The following is a 25,234-nucleotide window of genomic DNA, read 5'->3' as shown; positions in this document are numbered from 1 at the left end:
ACTATACCTACACTATTACTATACTATCCTTACACTATTACTATGCTAACCTAACAGTGTTACTAATCTATCTGAAAACTACAGTATAACTGCACTATACCTATACTATTACTATACTATCCTTCCACTATTACTATGCTAACCTAACAGTGTTACTAACCTATCTGAAAATAATAGTATAATTGCACTATACCTACACTAATGCTATACTATCCTTACACTATTACTATGCTAACCTAACACTGTTACTAACCTATCTGAAAACTACAGTATACCTACACTATTACTATACTATCCTTACACTATTACTATGCTAACCTAACACTGTTACTAACCAATCTGAAAACTATAGTATCACTGCACTATACCTACTCTATTACTATACTATCCTTACACTATTACTATGGTAACCTAACACTGTTACTAACCTATCTGAAAACTACAGAATAACTGCACTTTATCTACACTATTACTATACTATCCTTACACTATTACTTTGCTAACCTAACACTGTTATTAACCTATCTGAAAACTACAGTATAACTGCACTATACCTACTCTATTACTATACTATCCTTACACTAATACTATGGTAACCTAACACTGTTACTAACCTATCTGAAAACTACAGTATAACTGCACTATACCTACACTATTACTATACTATCCTTACACTATTACTATTATATCCCTATAAGCAGTTTGCTACCTGCTTCTTGGTGGGCTTTTTCATTGAGGAAAGCCTGCTAAACTACACAGACCCCCAAACATACAGATCTAGGTGCATCTCTTGAAACTTTCCTGCAGGGTAGTTCTTGAAAAATATTTAATTAAAATTCCAGCCTCCACCTATCCCCTCAATAGCCAGCCAATCACACGCCTTAGACATGCAGATACAGATGCATTTCTTCTGCAACTCCCCTGCAGGGAAGTACTAGGGCTAAATTTACTAAAGTGAGAGTTTTTAGAAATGATGTTGCCCATAGCAACCAATCAGTTTCTACTTAACATTTAACTAACATTTTCTAGAAGATAATAGCTAGACTCTGATTGGTTGCTATGGGCAACATCACTTTTATAACTAACTTCTAAAAACTCTCACTTTAGTTTATTTACCCCCTACAGTTCTTTATCAGAATGAGGTTGGGGGTGGTGGAGTCAAGGGGTATCCTTACACTCTTACTTTGCTATCCTATACTATTACTAACCTGTCTGAAAACTACAGTATAATTACGCAATACCTACACTATTACTATACTATCCTTACATTACTACTATGCTAACCTAACACTGTTACTAAACTATCTGAAAACTACAGTATAACTGCACTATACATACACTATTACTATGCTAACCTAACAGTGTTACTAACCTATCTGAAAACTACAGTATAATTGCACTAAACCTACACTATTAATATGCTAACCTAACACTGTTACTAACCAATCTGAAAACTGCAGTATAATTGCACTATACCTACACTATTACTATACTATCCTTACACTATTACTATGCTAACCTAACACTGTTAATAACCTATCTGAAAACTATAGTATAACTGCACTATACCTACACTATTACTATAGTATCCTTACACTATTATTATGGGAACCTAACACTGTTACTAACCTATCTGAAAACTATAGTATAACTGCACTATACCTACACTATTACTATACTATCCTTACACTATTACTATGCTAACCTAACACTGTTACTAACCTATCTGAAAACTACAGTATAACTGCACTATACCTACACTATTACTATACTATCCTTACACTATTACTATGCTAACCTAACATTGTTACTAACCTATCTAAAAACTATAGAATAACTGCACTTTACCTACACTATAACTATACTATCCTTACACTATTACTATGGTAACCTAACACTGTTACTAACCTATCTGAAAACTACAGTATAACTGCACTATACCTACTCTATTACTATAGTATCCTTACACTAATACTATGGTAACCTAACACTGTTACTAACCTATCTGAAATATATAGAATAACTGCACTATACCTACACTATTACTATACTATCCTTACACTATTACTATGGTAACCTAACACTGTTACTAACCTATCTGAAAACTACAGTATAACTGCACTATACCTACACTATTACTATACTATCCTTACATAATTACTATTATATCCCTATAAGCAGTTTGCTACCTGCTTCTTGGTGGGCTTTTTCACCGAGGAAATCCTGCTAAACTACACAGACCCCCAAACTTGCAGATCTAGGTGCATCTCTTGAAGCTTTCCTGCAGGGTAGTTCTAGAAAAATATTGAATTAAAATTCCGGCCTCCACCTATCCCCTCAATAGCCGGCCAATCACACGCCTTAAACATGCATATACAGATCCATTTCTTCTGCAACTCCCCTGCAGGGAAGTACTAGGGGTAAATTTACTAAAGTGAGAGTTTTTAGAAGTGATGTTGCCCATAGCAACCAATCAGTTTCTACTTAACATTTAACTAACATTTTCTAGAAGATAATAGCTAGACTCTGATTGGTTGCTATGGGCAACATCACTTTTATAACTAACTTCTAAAAACTCTCACTTTAGTTTATTTACCCCCTACAGTTCTTTATCAGAATGAGGTTGGGGTGGTGGAGTCAAGGGGTATCCTTACACTATTACTTTGCTATCCTATACTATTACTAAACTGTCTGAATACTACAGTATAATTACGCAATACCTACACTATTACTATACTATCCTTACATTATTACTATGCTAACCTAACACTGTTACTAAACTATCTGAAAACTACAGTATAACTGCACTATACCTACACTATTACTATACTATCCTTACACTATTACTATGGTAACCTAACACTGTTACTAACCTACCTGAAAACTATAGTATAACTGCACTATACCTACACTATTATTATGCTAACCTAACACTGTTACTAACCTATCTGAAAACTACAGTATAATTGCACTATACCTACACTATTACTATGCTAACCTAACACTGTTACTAACCAATCTGAAAACTACAGTATAATTGCACTATACCTACACTATTACTATACTATCCTTACACTATTACTATGCTAACCTAACACTGTTACTAACCTATATGAAAACTATAGTATAACTGCACTATACCTACACTATTACTATAGTATCCTTACACTATTATTATGGGAACCTAACACTGTTACTAACCTATCTGAAAACTATAGTATAACTGCACTATACCTACACTATTACTATACTATCCTTACACTATTACTATGCTAACCTAACACTGTTACTAACCTATCTGAAAACTACAGTATAACTGCACTATACCTACACTATTACTATACTATCCTTACACTATTACTATGCTAACCTAACATTGTTACTAACCTATCTAAAAACTACAGAATAACTGCACTTTACCTACACTATAACTATACTATCCTTACACTATTACTATGGTAACCTAACACTGTTACTAACCTATCTGAAAACTACAGTATAACTGCACTATACCTACTCTATTACTATAGTATCCTTACACTAATACTATGGTAACCTAACACTGTTACTAACCTATCTGAAAAATATAGAATAACTGCACTATACCTACACTATTACTATACTATCCTTACACTATTACTATGGTAACCTAACACTGTTACTAATCTATCTGAAAACTACAGTATAACTGCACTATACCTACACTATTACTATACTATCCTTACATAATTACTATTATATCCCTATAAGCAGTTTGCTACCTGCTTCTTGGTGGGCTTTTTCACTGAGGAAATCCTGCTAAACTACACAGACCCCCAAACTTGCAGATCTAGGTGCATCTCTTGAAGCTTTCCTGCAGGGTAGTTCTAGAAAAATATTGAATTAAAATTCCGGCCTCCACCTATCCCCTCAATAGCCGGCCAATCACACGCCTTAAACATGCAGATACAGATCCATTTCTTCTGCAACTCCCCTGCAGGGAAGTACTAGGGGTAAATTTACTAAAGTGAGAGTTTTTAGAAGTGATGTTGCCCATAGCAACCAATCAGTTTCTACTTAACATTTAACTAACATTTTCTAGAAGATAATAGCTAGACTCTGATTGGTTGCTATGGGCAACATCACTTTTATAACTAACTTCTAAAAACTCTCACTTTAGTTTATTTACCCCCTACAGTTCTTTATCAGAATGAGGTTGGCGTGGTGGAGTCAAGGGGTATCCTTACACTATTACTTTGCTATCCTATACTATTACTAAACTGTCTGAATAATACAGTATAATTACGCAATACCTACACTATTACTATACTATCCTTACACTATTACTATGCTAACCTAACACTGTTACTAAACTATCTGAAAACTACAGTATAACTGCACTATACCTACACTATTACTATACTATCCTTACACTATTACTATGGAAACCTAACACTGTTACTAACCTACCTGAAAACTATAGTATAACTGCACTATACCTACACTATTATTATGCTAACCTAACACTGTTACTAACCTATCTGAAAACTACAGTATAATTGCACTATACCTACACTATTACTATGCTAACCTAACACTGTTACTAACCAATCTGAAAACTACAGTATAATTGCACTATACCTACACTATTACTATACTATCCTTACACTATTACTATGCTAACCTAACACTGTTACTAACCTATCTGAAAACTATAGTATAACTGCACTATACCTACACTATTACTATACTATCCTTACACTATTACTGTGGTAACCTAACACTGTTACTAACCTACCTGAAAACCATAGTATAACTGCACTATACCTACACTATTACTATCAGTGCCAGACTAAGCTCCACATGGGCCTGGAGCTGAAATTTATCAAGGGCCTATTGTATGCTGCTTCAGGTGTGTGACCAGTGTCACAGGGGTGTGACTAGTTATGTATTATGACCAGTGCTGTGGGGAGTGGTCTGTGCAGAGGGTGTGGCTAGCACCATGATGGGCATAGCTAGCGCCTACCTTCATCCACCTCTCCCCTGCATAAATATTTGCAACTACCCCCCCAGCCACACACATTTTGGTAGGCCGATAGTGGCCAGCTCTGTGCAGGTTGCTGCCTGTACTACACTACCTTACCCCCTATCCTGAAATACCTGTCACCCATCAATTAATGCTGTATACAGAACCTCTTACCCACTACCATCCCTCAAACACTGAAATACCCGTCATTCACTATCACTCACCAATCCCTTATCTGACCTTCTGTAATTACTGTCACTGCCACTCCCTGACCCTGTAACTGACACCCTGATATAACCCTCACTCACCATCATGCCCCAACCACATAACGAAAAAACACATCTGTATGTTCTGTATTGTGTGATACCCCCTTATCTGCATGTTCTGTGTTGTGTGATACTCCCTCATCTGCATGTTCTGTGTTGTGTGATACTCCCTCATCTGCATGTTCTGTGTTGTGTGATACCCCCTTATCTGCATGTTCTGTGTTGTGTGATACTCCCTCATCTGCATGTTCTGTGTTGTGTGATACTCCCTCATCTGCATGTTCTGTGTTGTGTGATACTCCATCATCTGCATGTTCTGTGTTGTTTGATACTCACTCATCTCCATGTTCTGTGTTGTGTGATACTCCCTCATCTGCATGTTCTGTGTTGTGTGATGCTCCATCATCTGCATGTTCTGTGTTGTTTGATACTCACTCATCTCCATGTTCTGTGTTGTGTGATACTCCCTCATCTGCATGTTCTGTGTTGTGTGATACTCCCTCATCTGCATGTTCTGTGTTCTGTGATACTCCCTCATCTGTATGTTCTGTGTTGTGTGATACTCCCTCATCTGCATGTTCTGTGTTGTGTGATACTCCCTCATCTGTATGTTCTGTGTTGTGTGATACTCCATCATCTGCATGTTCTGTGTTGTTTGATACTCCCTCATCTGTATGTTCTGTGTTGTGTGATACTCCCTCATCTGCATGTTCTGTGTTGTGTGATACTCCCTCATCTGCATGTTCTGTGTTGTGTGATACTCCCTCATCTGCATGTTCTGTGTTGTGTGATACTCCCTCATCTGCTTATTCTGTGTTGTGTGATACTCCCTCATCTGTATGTTCTGTGTTGTGTGATACTCCCTCATCTGCATGTTCTGTGTTGTGTGATACTCCATCATCTGCATGTTCTGTGTTGTTTGATACTCACTCATCTGCATGTTCTGTTGTGTTACCCCCTCAACTCCTCATCTGTATGTTCTGTATCGTGATACCCCCTCATTATTATGTTCTGTGTTGTGCTCCTGACTTCATCTGTATGTTCTGTATTGTGATACCCCCTCATTATTATGTTCTGTATTGTGTTCCTGACTTCCATATTGAATAAACAATTCAAAACAATGTATGTTCCATATTGAATAAACAATTTGCATAAAAATGATTTAATAATAAATAGTCACCAGAATAGTATGTAAACTACACCGAGGCACAAAATATCATAAATACAATGAATAATATACAAATCAATGAACATATAGAATGGATACAGTGCATAAAAAACAACAATTAAGATAAAAAAACTGGAAGTATAAAAATAGATGGTGATCCTGTGATGGATGGTAAGTGAATATGGACGAGACAAAAGTATGGTCTCGTGTAGTACAGTCCTGAAAAAATATTGAAATGGAAAATAATTGAATAATGAGTATCATATATTGTAAATATAAATAAAATAAAATAGGAGACCACAGTTGGTGTAGGTGCTTGACCAATGCATGCAATACCTGAGTGTTCGTGATCGTCCCCGTATATGTTCAACTGTAAGGTCACAGTTTGTCCCGGCCGGGATAAAATAGTGCTGGTGGATTGAAACGGACTTGACAATTGCAGGTCTTAGCGGCTTCTGTGTGTGCCACTGTCGGCTGGTGATGTTGTCTGAAATAAGACCACACTGTGGTGGCGTAAGATGCACCACTGCCCCATCTGGTGTCTTTGAGTTTAAATATATCTCACTGTCCAGGTGGGTTATTATTAATTAATGTTTAATCGGCATTACATCTATTTAGAAGATTAGTGTTTCTCTACCAGCGCTCCCTGTTTTCTTTTCTACATTTCACGTTTTCGGGATTAGCCTTCCCTTCAGGTGAGCTGCTTTCTGAGTATACATATATACATCTGGTGCGCCCCCAATTGGGTTTTTTTTTCTCTTGCATTTGATGTTCCATATTGTGCTGCCTTCTCATCTGTATGCCCTGTTGTCCCCCCTTTCCACTTCTCTTTACATTATTATGTTCTTTTGCCTCTGTGTCCATTATCATGTGGGTGTCCCTATATGTCCATTATTATGTCCCCCTTCTGTGTCCATTATTATGTGTCCCCCCTATGTGTCCATTATTATGTGTCCCCCCTCTCTGTCCATTATTATGTTCCACTCTGTGTCCATTACTATGTGTCCCCCCTCTGTGTCCATTACTAAGTGTACCCCCTCTGTGTCTATTACGATGTGTCCCCCTCTCTGTGTTGATTATTATGTGCCCCCTCTGTCCATTATTATGTTCCACTCTGTGTCCATTATTATGTGTCCTCTCTCTGTGTCCATTACTATGTGTCCCCCCTCTGTGTCCATTACTAAGTGTACCCCCTCTGTGTCTATTACGATGTGTCCCCCTCTCTGTGTTGATTATTATGTGCCCCCCATCTGTCCATTATTATGTTCCACTCTGTGTCCATTATTATGTGTCCCTCCTCTGTATCCATTACTATGTGTGTCCCCTCTGTGTCCATTACTATGTGTCCCCCCTCTGTGTCGATTATTATGTCCCTTCCCCCTCTGTGTCTATCATTATGCCCCCTGTGTCCATTATTATGTCCCCCCTCTGGGTCCAATATTATGTGCCCCTCATCTGTGTCCTTTATTATATTCCCCCCTCTGTGTCAATTATTGTGTGCCCCAGTGTACATTATTGTGTCCCCCATCTGTGTCAATTGTCATGTGTCCCCCTCTGTGTCCATAATTATGTCCCCTTTTGTGTCATTACAGTGCTCCTCACCTCCCCCTTTCTCAGTGTACTGCTCTTTCCACCCCACGTAGATCACTTACCCTCTTCTCTGTTCGTCAGCATCGGCACCTCCTGCGGGCTTACACCTTCCATGGGTCAGCTCCACACTGACAGGAAGGTCTCCCTACTGACACGTGCTGCCAGCAGTAGCGCTACTGAAGTCAGGAAGATTCAGTCAGCGCTGCCTTCTCAGTCCACCATGGGGTCAATGGCGGCAGCCACTCACCCACATAGAGCCCTGTGCGGCTGCGGCACCTATGTGGTGTCACACGGTGTGCCGTCACATAGCATAGAGAAGAGGCTGAGGCAAGTATGCGATGTGGGGAGGGCTTGTGAAGCAAAGCCTTCCACTGCACCACTCTTTGAATGCCCGGCGGCCAGGACACGGAGGACTGGGAGGTGCTTCCGGGTGGGCAGGGGTAGAGGACAGAGGTGGTTGTTGGGGCTATGGGTTGGATGGGCAAGACCTCAGAAGGCCGTTGTTGGCGACAGGAAAACATTGTTTTCCTGTCTCCATTGTATATTCCTTGTGGGCCAATTTTCATGTGAGGGCCTGGAGCTGCAGCTCCACCCGCCCCATTGTTAATCCGGCCCTGATTACTATAGTATCCTTACACTATTATTATGGGAACCTAACACTGTTACAAACCTATCTGAAAACTATAGTATAACTGCACTATACCTACACTATTACTATACTATCCTTACACTATTACTATGCTAACCTAACACTGTTACTAACCTATCTGAAAACTACAGTATAACTGCACTATACCTACACTATTACTATACTATCCTTACACTATTACTATGCGAACCTAACACTTTTACTAACCTATCTGAAAATGACAGTATAACTGCACTATACCTACACTATTACTATACTATCCTTACACTATTACTATGGTAACCTAACACTGTTACTAACCAATCTGAAAACTATAGTATAACTGCACTATACCTACACTATTACTATACTATCCTTACACTATTACTATGCTAACCTAACACTGTTACTAACCAATCTGAAAACTATAGTATAACTGCACTATACCTACACTATTACTATACTATCCTTACACTATTACTATGGTAACCTAACACTGTTACTAACCTATCTGAAAACTACAGAATAACTGCACTATACCTACACTATTACTATACTATCCTTACACTATTACTATGGTAACCTAACACTGTTACTAATACTAACCAATCTGAAAACTACAGAATAACTGCACTATACCTACACTATTACTATACTATCCTTACACTATTACTATTATATCCTTATAAGCAGTTTGCTACCTGCTTCTTGGTGGGCTTTTTCATTGAGGAAAGCCTGCTAAACTACACAGACCCCCAAACATACAGATCTAGGTGCATCTCTTGAAACTTTCCTGCAGGGTAGTTCTAGAAAAATATTTAATTAAAATTCCAGCCTCCACCTATCCCCTCAATAGCCGGCCAATCACACGCCTTAAACATGCAGATACAGATGCATTTCTTCTGCAACTCCCCTGCAGGGAAGTACTAGGGCTAAATTTACTAAAGTGAGAGTTTTTAGAAGTGATGTTGCCCATAGCAACCAATCAGTTTCTACTTAACATTTAACTAACATTTTCTAGAAGATAATAGCTAGACTCTGATTGGTTGCTATGGGCAACATCACTTTTATAACTAACTTCTAAAAACTCTCACTTTAGTTTAATTACCCCCTACAGTTCTTTATCAGAATGAGGTTGGGGGTGGTGGAGTCAAGGGGTATCCTTACACTATTACTTTGCTATACTATACTATTACTAACCTGTCTGAAAACTACAGTATAATTACGCAATACCTACACTATTACTATACTATCCTTACACTATTACTATGCTAACCTAACACTGTTGCTAAACTATCTGAAAACTACAGTATAACTGCAATATATCTACACTATTACTACACTATCCTTACACTATTACTATGCTAACCTAACACTGTTACTAACCTATCTGAAAACTACAGTATAACTGCACTACACCTACACTATTACTATACTATCCTTACACTATTACTATGGTAACCTAACACTGTTACTAACCTATCTGAAAACTACAGTATAACTGCACTATACCTACACTATTACTATACTATCCTTACACTATTACTATGCTAACCTAACACTGTTACTAACCTATCTGAAAACTACAGTATAATTGCACTATACCTACACTATTACTATACTATCCTTACAATATTACTCTGCTAAACTAACCCTGTTACTAACCTATCTGAAAACTATAGTATAACTGCACTATACCTACACTATTACTATACTATCCTTACACTATTACTATGGTAACCTAACACTGTTACTAACCTATCTGAAAACTACAGAATAACTGCACTATACCTACACTATTACTATACTATCCTTACACTATTACTATTATATCCCTATAAGCAGTTTGCTACCTGCTTCTTGGTGGGCTTTTTCATTGAGAAAAGCCTGCTAAACTACACAGACCCCCAAACATTCAGATCTAGGTGCATCTCTTGAAACTTTCCTGCAGGGTAGTTCTAGAAAAATATTTAATTAAAATTCCAGCCTCCACCTATCCCCTCAATAGCCGGCCAATCACACACCTTAAACATGCAGATACAGATGCATTTCTTCTGCAACTCCCCTGCAGGGAAGTACTAGGGCTAAATTTACTAAAGTGAGAGTTTTTAGAAGTGATGTTGCCCATAGCAACCAATCAGTTTCTACTTAACATTTAACTAACATTTTCTAGAAGATAATAGCTAGACTCTGATTGGTTGCTATGGGCAACATCACTTTTATAACTAACTTCTAAAAACTCTCACTTTAGTTTATTTACCCCCTACAGTTCTTTATCAGAATGAGGTTGGGGGTGGTGGAGTCAAGGGGTATCCTTACACTATTACTTTGCTATCCTATACTATTACTATGGTAACCTAACACTGTTACTAACCAATCTGAAAACTACAGAATAACTGCACTATACCTACACTATTACTATACTATCCTTACACTATTACTATTATATCCCTATAAGCAGTTTGCTACCTGCTTCTTGGTGGGCTTTTTCATTGAGGAAAGCCTGCTAAACTACACAGACCCCCAAACATACAGATCTAGGTGCATCTCTTGAAACTTTCCTGCAGGGTAGTTCTAGAAAAATATTTAATTAAAATTCCAGCCTCCACCTATCCCCTCAATAGCCGGCCAATCACACGCCTTAAACATGCAGATACAGATGCATTTCTTCTGCAACTCCCCTGCAGGGAAGTACTAGGGCTAAATTTACTAAAGTGAGAGTTTTTAGAAGTGATGTTGCCCATAGCAACCAATCAGTTTCTACTTAACATTTAACTAACATTTTCTAGAAGATAATAGCTAGACTCTGATTGGTTGCTATGGGCAACATCACTTTTATAACTAACTTCTAAAAACTCTCACTTTAGTTTAATTACCCCGTACAGTTCTTTATCAGAATGAGGTTGGGGGTGGTGGAGTCAAGGGGTATCCTTACACTATTACTTTGCTATCCTATACTATTACTAACCTGTCTGAAAACTACAGTATAATTACGCAATACCTACACTATTACTATACTATCCTTACAGTATTACTATGCTAACCTAACACTGTTACTAAACTATCTGAAAACTACAGTATAACTGCAATATATCTACACTATTACTACACTATCCTTACACTATTACTATGCTAACCTAACACTGTTACTAACCTATCTGAAAACTACAGTATAACTGCACTACACCTACACTATTACTATACTATCCTTACACTATTACTATGGTAACCTAACACTGTTACTAACCTATCTGAAAACTACAGTATAACTGCACTATACCTACACTATTACTATACTATCCTTACACTATTACTATGCTAACCTAACACTGTTACTAACCTATCTGAAAACTACAGTATAATTGCACTATACCTACACTATTACTATACTATCCTTACAATATTACTCTGCTAAACTAACCCTGTTACTAACCTATCTGAAAACTATAGTATAACTGCACTATACCTACACTATTACTATACTATCCTTACACTATTACTATGGTAACCTAACACTGTTACTAACCTATCTGAAAACTACAGAATAACTGCACTATACCTACACTATTACTATACTATCCTTACACTATTACTATTATATCCCTATAAGCAGTTTGCTACCTGCTTCTTGGTGAGCTTTTTCATTGAGAAAAGCCTGCTAAACTACACAGACCCCCAAACATACAGATCTAGGTGCATCTCTTGAAACTTTCCTGCAGGGTAGTTCTAGAAAAATATTTATTTAAAATTACGGCCTCCACCTATCCCCTCAATAGCCGGCCAATCACACACCTTAAACATGCAGATACAGATGCATTTCTTCTGCAACTCCCCTGCAGGGAAGTACTAGGGCTAAATTTACTAAAGTGAGAGCTTTTAGAAGTGATGTTGCCCATAGCAACCAATCAGTTTCTTCTTAACATTTAACTAACATTTTCTAGAAGATAATAGCTAGACTCTGATTGGTTGCTATGGGCAACATCACTTTTATAACTAACTTCTAAAAACTCTCACTTTAGTTTATTTACCCCCTACAGTTCTTTATCAGAATGAGGTTGGGGGTGGTGGAGTCAAGGGGTATCCTTACACTATTACTTTGCTATCCTATACTATTACTAACCTGTCTGAAAACTACAGTATAATTACGCAATACCTACACTATTACTATACTATCCTTACACTATTACTATGCTAACCTAACACTGTTACTAAACTATCTGAAAACTACAGTATAACTGCAATATACCTACACTATTACTACACTATCCTTACACTATTACTATGGTAACCTAACACTGTTACTAACCTATCTGAAAACTACAGTATAACTGCACTACACCTACACTATTACTATACTATCCTTACACTATTACTATGGTAACCTAACACTGTTACTAACCTATCTGAAAACTACAGTATAACTGCACTATACCTACACAATTACTATACTATCCTTACACTATTACTATGCTAACCTAACACTGTTACTAACCTATCTGAAAACTACAGTATAATTGCACTATACCTACACTATTACTATACTATACTTACACTATTACTCTGCTAAACTAACCCTGTTACTAACCTATCTGAAAACTATAGTATAACTGCACTATACCTACACTATTACTATACTATCCTTACACTATTACTATGGTAACCTAACACTGTTACTAACCTATCTGAAAACTACAGAATAACTGCACTATACCTACACTATTACTATACTATCCTTACACTATTACTATTATATCCCTATAAGCAGTTTGCTACCTGCTTCTTGGTGGGCTTTTTCATTGAGAAAAGCCTGCTAAACTACACAGACCCCCAAACATACAGATCTAGGTGCATCTCTTGAAACTTTCCTGCAGGGTAGTTCTAGAAAAATATTTAATTAAAATTCCAGCCTCCACCTATCCCCTCAATAGCCGGCCAATCACACACCTTAAACATGCAGATACAGATGCATTTCTTCTGCAACTCCCCTGCAGGGAAGTACTAGGGCTAAATTTACTAAAGTGAGAGTTTTTAGAAGTGATGTTGCCCATAGCAACCAATCAGTTTCTACTTAACATTTAACTAACATTTTCTAGAAGATAATAGCTAGACTCTGATTGGTTGCTATGGGCAACATCACTTTTATAACTAACTTCTAAAAACTCTCACTTTAGTTTATTTACCCCCTACAGTTCTTTATCAGAATGAGGTTGGGGGTGGTGGAGTCAAGGGGTATCCTTACACTATTACTTTGCTATCCTATACTATTACTATGGTAACCTAACACTGTTACTAACCAATCTGAAAACTACAGAATAACTGCACTATACCTACACTATTACTATACTATCCTTACACTATTACTATTATATCCCTATAAGCAGTTTGCTACCTGCTTCTTGGTGGGCTTTTTCATTGAGGAAAGCCTGCTAAACTACACAGACCCCCAAACATACAGATCTAGGTGCATCTCTTGAAACTTTCCTGCAGGGTAGTTCTAGAAAAATATTTAATTAAAATTCCAGCCTCCACCTATCCCCTCAATAGCCGGCCAATCACACGCCTTAAACATGCAGATACAGATGCATTTCTTCTGCAACTCCCCTGCAGGGAAGTACTAGGGCTAAATTTACTAAAGTGAGAGTTTTTAGAAGTGATGTTGCCCATAGCAACCAATCAGTTTCTACTTAACATTTAACTAACATTTTCTAGAAGATAATAGCTAGACTCTGATTGGTTGCTATGGGCAACATCACTTTTATAACTAACTTCTAAAAACTCTCACTTTAGTTTAATTACCCCGTACAGTTCTTTATCAGAATGAGGTTGGGGGTGGTGGAGTCAAGGGGTATCCTTACACTATTACTTTGCTATCCTATACTATTACTAACCTGTCTGAAAACTACAGTATAATTACGCAATACCTACACTATTACTATACTATCCTTACAGTATTACTATGCTAACCTAACACTGTTACTAAACTATCTGAAAACTACAGTATAACTGCAATATATCTACACTATTACTACACTATCCTTACACTATTACTATGCTAACCTAACACTGTTACTAACCTATCTGAAAACTACAGTATAACTGCACTACACCTACACTATTACTATACTATCCTTACACTATTACTATGGTAACCTAACACTGTTACTAACCTATCTGAAAACTACAGTATAACTGCACTATACCTACACTATTACTATACTATCCTTACACTATTACTATGCTAACCTAACACTGTTACTAACCTATCTGAAAACTACAGTATAATTGCACTATACCTACACTATTACTATACTATCCTTACAATATTACTCTGCTAAACTAACCCTGTTACTAACCTATCTGAAAACTATAGTATAACTGCACTATACCTACACTATTACTATACTATCCTTACACTATTACTATGGTAACCTAACACTGTTACTAACCTATCTGAAAACTACAGAATAACTGCACTATACCTACACTATTACTATACTATCCTTACACTATTACTATTATATCCCTATAAGCAGTTTGCTACCTGCTTCTTGGTGAGCTTTTTCATTGAGAAAAGCCTGCTAAACTACACAGACCCCCAAACATACAGATCTAGGTGCATCTCTTGAAACTTTCCTGCAGGGTAGTTCTAGAAAAATATTTAATTAAAATTCCGGCCTCCACCTATCCCCTCAATAGCCGGCCAATCACACGCCTTAAACATGCAGATACAGATGCATTTCTTCTGCAACTCCCCTGCAGGGAAGTACTAGGGCTAAATTTACTAAAGTGAGAGTTTTTAGAAGTGATGTTGCCCATAGCAACCAATCAGTTTCTACTTAACATTTAACTAACATTTTCTAGAAGATAATAGCTAGACTCTGATTGGTTGCTATGGGCAACATCACTTTTATAACTAACTTCTAAAAACTCTCACTTTAGTTTATTTACCCCCTACAGTTCTTTATCAGAATGAGGTTGGGGGTGGTGGAGTCAAGGGGTATCCTTACACTATTACTTTGCTATCCTATACTATTACTATGGTAACCTAACACTGTTACTAACCAATCTGAAAACTACAGAATAACTGCACTATACCTACACTATTACTATACTATCCTTACACTATTACTATTATATCCCTATAAGCAGTTTGCTACCTGCTTCTTGGTGGGCTTTTTCATTGAGGAAAGCCTGCTAAACTACACAGACCCCCAAACATACAGATCTAGGTGCATCTTTTGAAACTTTCCTGCAGGGTAGTTCTAGAAAAATATTTAATTAAAATTCCAGCCTCCACCTATCCCCTCAATAGCCGGCCAATCACACGCCTTAAACATGCAGATACAGATGCATTTCTTCTGCAACTCCCCTGCAGGGAAGTACTAGGGCTAAATTTACTAAAGTGAGAGTTTTTAGAAGTGATGTTGCCCATAGCAACCAATCAGTTTCTACTTAACATTTAACTAACATTTTCTAGAAGATAATAGCTAGACTCTGATTGGTTGCTATGGGCAACATCACTTTTATAACTAACTTCTAAAAACTCTCACTTTAGTTTAATTACCCCCTACAGTTCTTTATCAGAATGAGGTTGGGGGTGGTGGAGTCAAGGGGTATCCTTACACTATTACTTTGCTATCCTATACTATTACTAACCTGTCTGAAAACTACAGTAAAATTACGCAATACCTACACTATTACTATACTATCCTTACACTATTACTATGCTAACCTAACACTGTTACTAAACTATCTGAAAACTACAGTATAACTGCAATATATCTACACTATTACTACACTATCCTTACACTATTACTATGCTAACCTAACACTGTTACTAACCTATCTGAAAACTACAGTATAACTGCACTATACCTACACTATTACTATACTATCCTTACACTATTACTATGCTAACCTAACACTGTTACTAACCTATCTGAAAACTACAGTATAATTGCACTATACCTACACTATTACTATACTATCCTTACAATATTACTCTGCTAAACTAACCCTGTTACTAACCTATCTGAAAACTACAGTATAACTGCACCATACCTACACTATTACTATACTATCCTTACACTATTACTATGCTAACCTAACACTGTTACTAACCTATCTGAAAACTACAGTATAATTGCACTATACCTACACTATTACTATACTATCCTTACAATATTACTATTATATACCTATAGGCAGTTTGCTACCTGCTTCTTGGTGGGCTTTTTCACTGAGGAAAGCCTGCTAAATTACACAGACCCTCAATCAAGCAGATCTAGGTACATCTCTTGAAACTTTCCTGCAGGGTAGTTCTAGAAAAATATTTATTTAAAATTACGGCCTCCACCTATCCCCTCAATAGCCGGCCAATCACACACCTTAAACATGCAGATACAGATGCATTTCTTCTGCAACTCCCCTGCAGGGAAGTACTAGGGCTAAATTTACTAAAGTGAGAGCTTTTAGAAGTGATGTTGCCCATAGCAACCAATCAGTTTCTTCTTAACATTTAACTAACATTTTCTAGAAGATAATAGCTAGACTCTGATTGGTTGCTATGGGCAACATCACTTTTATAACTAACTTCTAAAAACTCTCACTTTAGTTTATTTACCCCCTACAGTTCTTTATCAGAATGAGGTTGGGGGTGGTGGAGTCAAGGGGTATCCTTACACTATTACTTTGCTATCCTATACTATTACTAACCTGTCTGAAAACTACAGTATAATTACGCAATACCTACACTATTACTATACTATCCTTACACTATTACTATGCTAACCTAACACTGTTACTAAACTATCTGAAAACTACAGTATAACTGCAATATACCTACACTATTACTACACTATCCTTACACTATTACTATGGTAACCTAACACTGTTACTAACCTATCTGAAAACTACAGTATAACTGCACTACACCTACACTATTACTATACTATCCTTACACTATTACTATGGTAACCTAACACTGTTACTAACCTATCTGAAAACTACAATATAACTGCACTATACCTACACAATTACTATACTATCCTTACACTATTACTATGCTAACCTAACACTGTTACTAACCTATCTGAAAACTACAGTATAATTGCACTATACCTACACTATTACTATACTATACTTACACTATTACTCTGCTAAACTAACCCTGTTACTAACCTATCTGAAAACTATAGTATAACTGCACTATACCTACACTATTACTATACTATCCTTACACTATTACTATGGTAACCTAACACTGTTACTAACCTATCTGAAAACTACAGAATAACTGCACTATACCTACACTATTACTATACTATCCTTACACTATTACTATTATATCCCTATAAGCAGTTTGCTACCTGCTTCTTGGTGGGCTTTTTCATTGAGAAAAGCCTGCTAAACTACACAGACCCCCAAACATACAGATCTAGGTGCATCTCTTGAAACTTTCCTGCAGGGTAGTTCTAGAAAAATATATAATTAAAATTCCAGCCTCCACCTATCCCCTCAATAGCCGGCCAATCACTCGCCTTAAACATGCAGATACAGATGCATTTCTTCTGCAACTCCCCTGCAGGGAAGTACTAGGGCTAAATTTACTAAAGTGAGAGTTTTTAGAAGTGATGTTGCCCATAGCAACCAATCAGTTTCTACTTAACATTTAACTAACATTTTCTAGAAGATAATAGCTAGACTCTGATTGGTTGCTATGGGCAACATCACTTTTATAACTAACTTCTAAAAACTCTCACTTTAGTTTATTTACCCCCTACAGTTCTTTATCAGAATGAGGTTGGGGGTGGTGGAGTCAAGGGGTATCCTTACACTATTACTTTGCTATCCTATACTATTACTAACCTGTCTGAAAACTACAGTATAATTACGCAATACCTACACTATTACTATACTATCCTTACACTATTACTATGCTAACCTAACACTGTTACTAAACTATCTGAAAACTACAGTATAACTGCAATATACATACACTATTACTACACTATCCTTACACTATTACTATGGTAACCTAACACTGTTACTAACCTATCTGAAAACTACAGTATAACTGCACTACACCTACACTATTACTATACTATCCTTACACTATTACTATGGTAACCTAACACTGTTACTAACCTATCTGAAAACTACAGTATAACTGCACTATACCTACACTATTACTATACTATCCTTACACTATTACTATGCTAACCTAACACTGTTACTAACCTATCTGAAAACTACAGTATAATTGCACTATACCTACACTATTACTATACTATACTTACACTATTACTCTGCTAAACTAACCCTGTTACTAACCTATCTGAAAACTATAGTATAACTGCACTATACCTACACTATTACTATACTATCCTTACACTATTACTATGGTAACCTAACACTGTTACTAACCTATCTGAAAACTACAGAATAACTGCACTATACCTACACTATTACTATACTATCCTTACACTATTACTATTATATCCCTATAAGCAGTTTGCTACCTGCTTCTTGGTGGGCTTTTTCATTGAGAAAAGCCTGCTAAACTACACAGACCCCCAAACATACAGATCTAGGTGCATCTCTTGAAACTTTCCTGCAGGGTAGTTCTAGAAAAATATATAATTAAAATTCCAGCCTCCACCTATCCCCTCAATAGCCGGCCAATCACACGCCTTAAACATGCAGATACAGATGCATTTCTTCTGCAACTCCCCTGCAGGGAAGTACTAGGGCTAAATTTACTAAAGTGAGAGTTTTTAGAAGTGATGTTGCCCATAGCAACCAATCAGTTTCTACTTAACATTTAACTAACATTTTCTAGAAGATAATAGCTAGACTCTGATTGGTTGCTATGGGCAACATCACTTTTATAACTAACTTCTAAAAACTCTCACTTTAGTTTATTTACCCCCTACAGTTCTTTATCAGAATGAGGTTGGGGGTGGTGGAGTCAAGGGGTATCCTTACACTATTACTTTGCTATCCTATACTATTACTAAACTGTCTGAAAACTACAGTATAATTACGCAATACCTACACTATTACTATACTATCCTTACACTATTACTATGCTAACCTAACACTGTTACTAAACTATCTGATAACTACAGTATAACTGCACTATACCTACACTATTACTATACTAGTATCCTTACACTATTACTATGGTAACCTAACACTGTTACTAACCTGTCTGAAAACTATAGTATAACTGCACTATACCTACACTATTACTATACTATCCTTACACTACTACTATGCTAACCTAACACTGTTACTAAACTATCTGAAAACTACAGTATAACTGCACCATACCTATACAAATACTACACTATCCTTACACTATTACTATGGTAACCTAACACTGTTACTAACCTATCTGAAAACTACAGTATAACTGCACCATACCTACACTATTACTATACTATCCTTACACTATTACTATGCTAACCTAACACTGTTACTAACCTATCTGAAAACTACAGTATAATTGCACTATACCTACACTATTACTATACTATCCTTACACTATTACTATGCTAACCTAACACTGTTACTAACCTATCTGAAACCTATAGTATAACTGCACTATACCTACACTATTAAAGCTGGGGCAAGCATACTAATAAAATATTTGTCTATACCCAAAATATAAAATTATATGTGTTTGCAAACTCTACACAGATTCTGTACTGGAACTTGCAAACACACCCGGTCTTAGGGGTATCTTTGGGATGTCTCCATTCCAGTGTCCCCACAGGGTAATAGAGAAAAGAGGATAGGTAAAGGATAATAAAGGATAGTGAAGAAAACATTACCTTCATTTTGGAGAATGTTAGATGGTATACATAGTGGTTTGCGGGGGCCTCAGGGAACCGATGGGCGATGTTATGCCATACTTAATTGCAGCAGGGACATGAAGGGGTGCCAGTTGGTATATGGCAGCAGGGCAGCTATATGCTGGTGTCAAAAGAAAATCCCCGGAAAAGTTCCTGGTGGAAAGAACTTATTGGGTCACAGGCTGATGTTACACTTGACAGGAGATGGTCTAACGTCAGGTGCGGTAGTGACTTCTCAGATGGCTGCAGAGAGAAGAAATATGAGACATGTATTCATATAAAGAGTCAGAGAACACACCTTTATATGTCAGACACAAACAATACAAGAATATCTGACATTATACACAATGGGACTGATGCAGAGGTGTACGCAGGACACACAGCAGCTGCATCTTTGGACACTGCAGGAGGTGACTTGTGCAAATAGACCTCCTGCTGGCTTCTGTGATCCGCTGCTGCCTCTGAGGACACAGCATCGGGTCACTTGGGAGAACATCGGCCATCTGAGTAACCCTCAGGTTGTCTTACATCCGTAGCAGGGCCAGTAAGTCTTAAGATGCAGATACTGGCCATGGCACTTCCAGGAAACAGGGGTGACATGCTCCTGTTTTCGGGAACGCTGCCTGGCTCCACCCCCTGCCCGCCCTCAAAAATTCTCAGCCTGTCAATCAGGCTGCGGCTTATGGTGCACTGCATGTGAATACATAAGACCAGTTTTGCACATGTGCATTTTACCCACCATCGGAGCTGTACGCAAACCATTGGGTGAATCAGGCCCAATATCTGTGCACTTACTTTGCTGGGTACGAATGGGGGTGGTATCTGAAGGGCTGCCAGCTTTTCCCAATCCGTACTCCAGAAGAAGGGATGGTATCTTATTACACCATCCGCACCCAAACGTTCATCAGGGTCTTCACACACGAGCTGGAAAGAGCAACAAGACCATTACTATGTAACAGTTGAGCTGCAAATTAAATTGTGATGCATATATCTAGATAATTGTTATAGTAACTATTATTAACTTATAAGACCAAACAAGCAGCATATAGCCACATCAGATGAGTTTTTAAGAATAAATGTATGACAGCTAATAGGTCTCTCCACCAAATCATTTTACAGAAGTGACAAAAATTGTCAAAAATGTATATATGATGTCTGTGTTTTAAATGATGTGTTGTCATAAACTGTGGCCTCAGGGCCTGATTCAGAAAGGAACGCAAGGAGGCAGACACACGCACCCGGCCGCTGCGAGAATATGCTAATGAATGCATACGCACGGCAATCGCAGCAGAATAAGCAGACGCCCAGCACTACATAATATCACCCACTTCCCTTTACTTGCGCCCTCTATACCTGGCTACAGTGGAAACATTGATAACATTGAGAACCATCGGACCCATACGCACAATAGTGGTTGACCTGACCCTCCCGCAGACATAGCAAGACTTCCTGTGTGCAACTAGACCTCAGGCTGCCAGGGAAGGCAGAGACACAACACCATAACCAGACACGGTTGGACACCTGTCCCCTGTCTTAGCCGTGACTCCGTCCATACGTACAGCATACGGACTTCCGCACACTTGGATTTGGGACTGTGAGTAGGAGTTAGCCATTATCTCACTGCCGCCTGGACTATCCTGCAAGTGAATGAGCTCCTGTACACCTGGTGCTCCTTTTTGATTCTACGAGGGAGAACTGGTGCACTACAAATACCCATCCAATGCCAGTGTACATTAGGTAAATCACTGGACATATTGAACACCTAAACTTCATACAGGAAACATTATAGTCGGAGACTCAGGACTATTGTTCAGTGTATCAGTAAGTGAAAAAACTTTTCTACTGTGGAAAAGATACCGTTATATGTTGATCCCAACTTCTAATCACGTGAGTTGGGGTACGCTTACCTTTCAATCTTTCGTGTGACACATGGTGAAGTATTTTTAAAGATACCTTTATGTATATTTATTATTCACGCATTAAGTGAGTTTATGGTATGCTCATTCCTATGAGTTATGGTGGTGAGGATCTATCCTAGTTCGATTGATTGACATCTACTCTTGGAAATAAAAAACAGACATCACCCTTTTTCCTTTCCAGAACACATAAGGATAAATTTATATTTTTTGTGTATTAAAATTACTTCACATATGGTCTTTTTGTTTGTGTTTGAATTTCATATATTCCACGGAGTGTATCATCTCTAGAAAAGGAGAAATCTCCATGTCAACGACCTCTATGATTTAAGTATATTATTTATATCTGTATCGCCTTAGATCTTTTTCACAACTGTTTATTTTATGTTTTATTCTGTATTCTTTTACTTGTCTGGGCAGGTATAGGGATTTAGATTGGGCTGACACAGTTATCGTGCGCCAGAGTTCTACCTTTTTTTACATTTTGTGGGACCTCAGGCTACGTCCGCCGCCACAAGGGCTTAATTATGCACACCCTTGATACACCGTCCAAATGCACAGGCACGCCGGCGTTTGCCCGACCACTCCCCCGCCACCACCCACAAATGGCACTTCCTGTCAATCACTTGTCCCTGGGGCTGCGGACATCCTGCCTAAACATACTCCATCTCACTGGCCAGTTCGCGCACGCGCACTGTGATGCATACGCATGCACAGAGCAAAACCATCAATTGCATGCGTCTGCATCCGTGCGTTCCTTGCTGAATCAGGCCCTCAGTCATGCCAAACAGCCCCTCTCAGCGTCTTTTTCCCTCAAAATGTGCATCTTATTCGCACAGATAAAACAACTAGAATCTACAAAACTAGGGCCCGATTCAGACCCGGACGCTAAGCTGCGGACGCTCGCTATGGGCAATTGTCGCCCGTCTGCGCATGCGTATGCGATGCAGTGCAAAAGCCGGTCATTGCGATCGGGAATCGTGCGCTTGTTGTACACAGACTGAGCGCTACTTTGAGTGACAGATAGTGCCGTTTGTGGGTGGTAACAGGGAAAGGTGCTTGTGAACGGGGGAGTGGTGCATGCGAACGCAGGCGTGTCTGGGCATCAAAATGGCATATAATGGGCATCTATAATTTGCATGGGGGTATCATTGTAAACGTCACTTGGTTGTATTTCAGCCTGCATTGAATGCAGTGCTTACGGCGGGGTAGGGTCTACCTCAAGCGCTGCGTGCAGCTCCGATGGCTCTCGATGTTACTGAATAATCATACACTTCCTGGAGATGATGTGGGCTAAGAAAGAAAAGTGGGCGTCTTTATACCGGTGTGCGCTCACTCTGCCGTCGCTCTCTAAAACATAGAGGGCGTCCTTACACCAGACAGTGCGATCGTGGAATTTGCATACCCGGCCTCTGATGAATGCGAGAGTGCTGCTTAGCGTACGGGTCTGAATCGACCTCCTAGTTTGCTAGATTACACCTATCAATTTCATATACAACATTTGTACATCTGTGTGCCACTGAGTCTGATTCTGTAAACGCATTTTCTCATGCCAAGTTGTGTTGCACTTTATCTGCAACTTTGTACGTGATTAAAACAAATTCCTGTGTGGTTAACGTTGCAGCCCAACATCTTTAGTACACTTTGGGCTCTATTTATTAACATTATTTTTACTAAAATAAAGTGAAAAAGGGTGTTTTCACACCCTTTTAGTATCACCTAAAGTTACTACAGGGCAAATGGAGTAGAATTCGTAAAATTCTACTCCAACCCCTAATTATCACTTATTTTTAGTAACCAGATCACATTTCCCATAATTGTAATGGGAAATGTGATCTGGTCAAAGTTACTCAAAATAAAATGTGAAAAAATACCGGGGAAAGCCCTGTGATAATAACGCCACCTGGAGGTGGCGTTATCCAGGGTCTCCCCAGGTTACCAGGGTGCGGGGCTTAGCGACGGTCAGTTGGCGCATGCGTCGGCACTTGCCACAGTATTTTTTGCCAAAATACCGTGATAAGTGTGCGGAGGGGATTCGCAATGCAAAATCAGTCGGTAATATCACAGTACAATCTGCATTACAAATGCGGATTGTAGTAAATAGAGCCCTTTAAGTGGTGTTTCCTTGTATCTATATAAGATGCAAAATTTAAAGAAAAAGAGACTATGCTACACCTCTCATTAGGCTCTGTAGGAAACATATATCTGGCTCCTGAAAAGGTGGCCAATAGGCCAGAGCAACCAATGTCAGTAGGCCCTGTATTGTATTAGTATTACCCACAGCCTACCTTTAATGTGTGTACATGTTGGTAGTGGCGCCATATAAATAAAGGATAATAATAATAATAATAATAATAATAATAATAATAATAATAAGCTGCTCAATCACTTCAGTAATATCACTCAGGAGCATTAAAGGGAGGGGTTATTCTATTCAAGAAACAGAAAAGGTATTCCCCAGCACTGGGAATGAAATCAGCAATAAGATTTGAAAAGCTACATGGGGATAGACAATTCGGAGATCTCAGTTGCAAAAAATATGGCTAAGCCTCCAGGCCACTTCGCAGCGTCTCTGTATACTGGAGGTCCCTAATACTTAGTCAAAGTCTGGGGCGTGGAACCCCAAAGAAGCCGGCGAAGGCCAGCCACCCCAAGGCAGCACAACAGCAAGAGGCTAAGGTGATAAGTGTTAATAAGAATAAAGCAATAACTATGGGCTAAGCATCACTTCTACGATGCGGTACATCCCAACTGACATCGGGTACATTCATTACCGCAGTATGTACCAAGAATTTCGCAAAGG

General features: G+C 38.3%; 1 protein-coding gene across 1 annotated transcript in view; it reads right to left on the bottom strand.

The window, feature by feature from the left end:
• LOC148431225 (protein kinase C delta type-like) overlaps window positions 1-21,439 on the bottom strand; it is a gene marked incomplete at its 5' end in the record, with an annotated part of 89,817 nt that extends 68,378 nt beyond the window's left edge. The window contains one exon of the mRNA XM_088466192.1: window positions 21,311-21,439. Within this exon, the coding sequence (XP_088322318.1) occupies window positions 21,311-21,439 (129 nt within the window). The remainder of the gene's footprint in view (window positions 1-21,310) is intronic.
• Between the last annotated feature and the right edge of the window lie 3,795 nt (window positions 21,440-25,234).

This window comes from Taudactylus pleione, unplaced genomic scaffold, assembly GCF_031769625.1.
Source record: "Taudactylus pleione unplaced genomic scaffold, aTauple2 ptg002628l, whole genome shotgun sequence".
Taxonomy (NCBI): domain Eukaryota; kingdom Metazoa; phylum Chordata; class Amphibia; order Anura; family Myobatrachidae; genus Taudactylus; species Taudactylus pleione.
The sequence above is the reverse complement of the archived record's forward strand: the minus strand, read 5'-3'. Positions and strand labels throughout refer to the sequence as shown.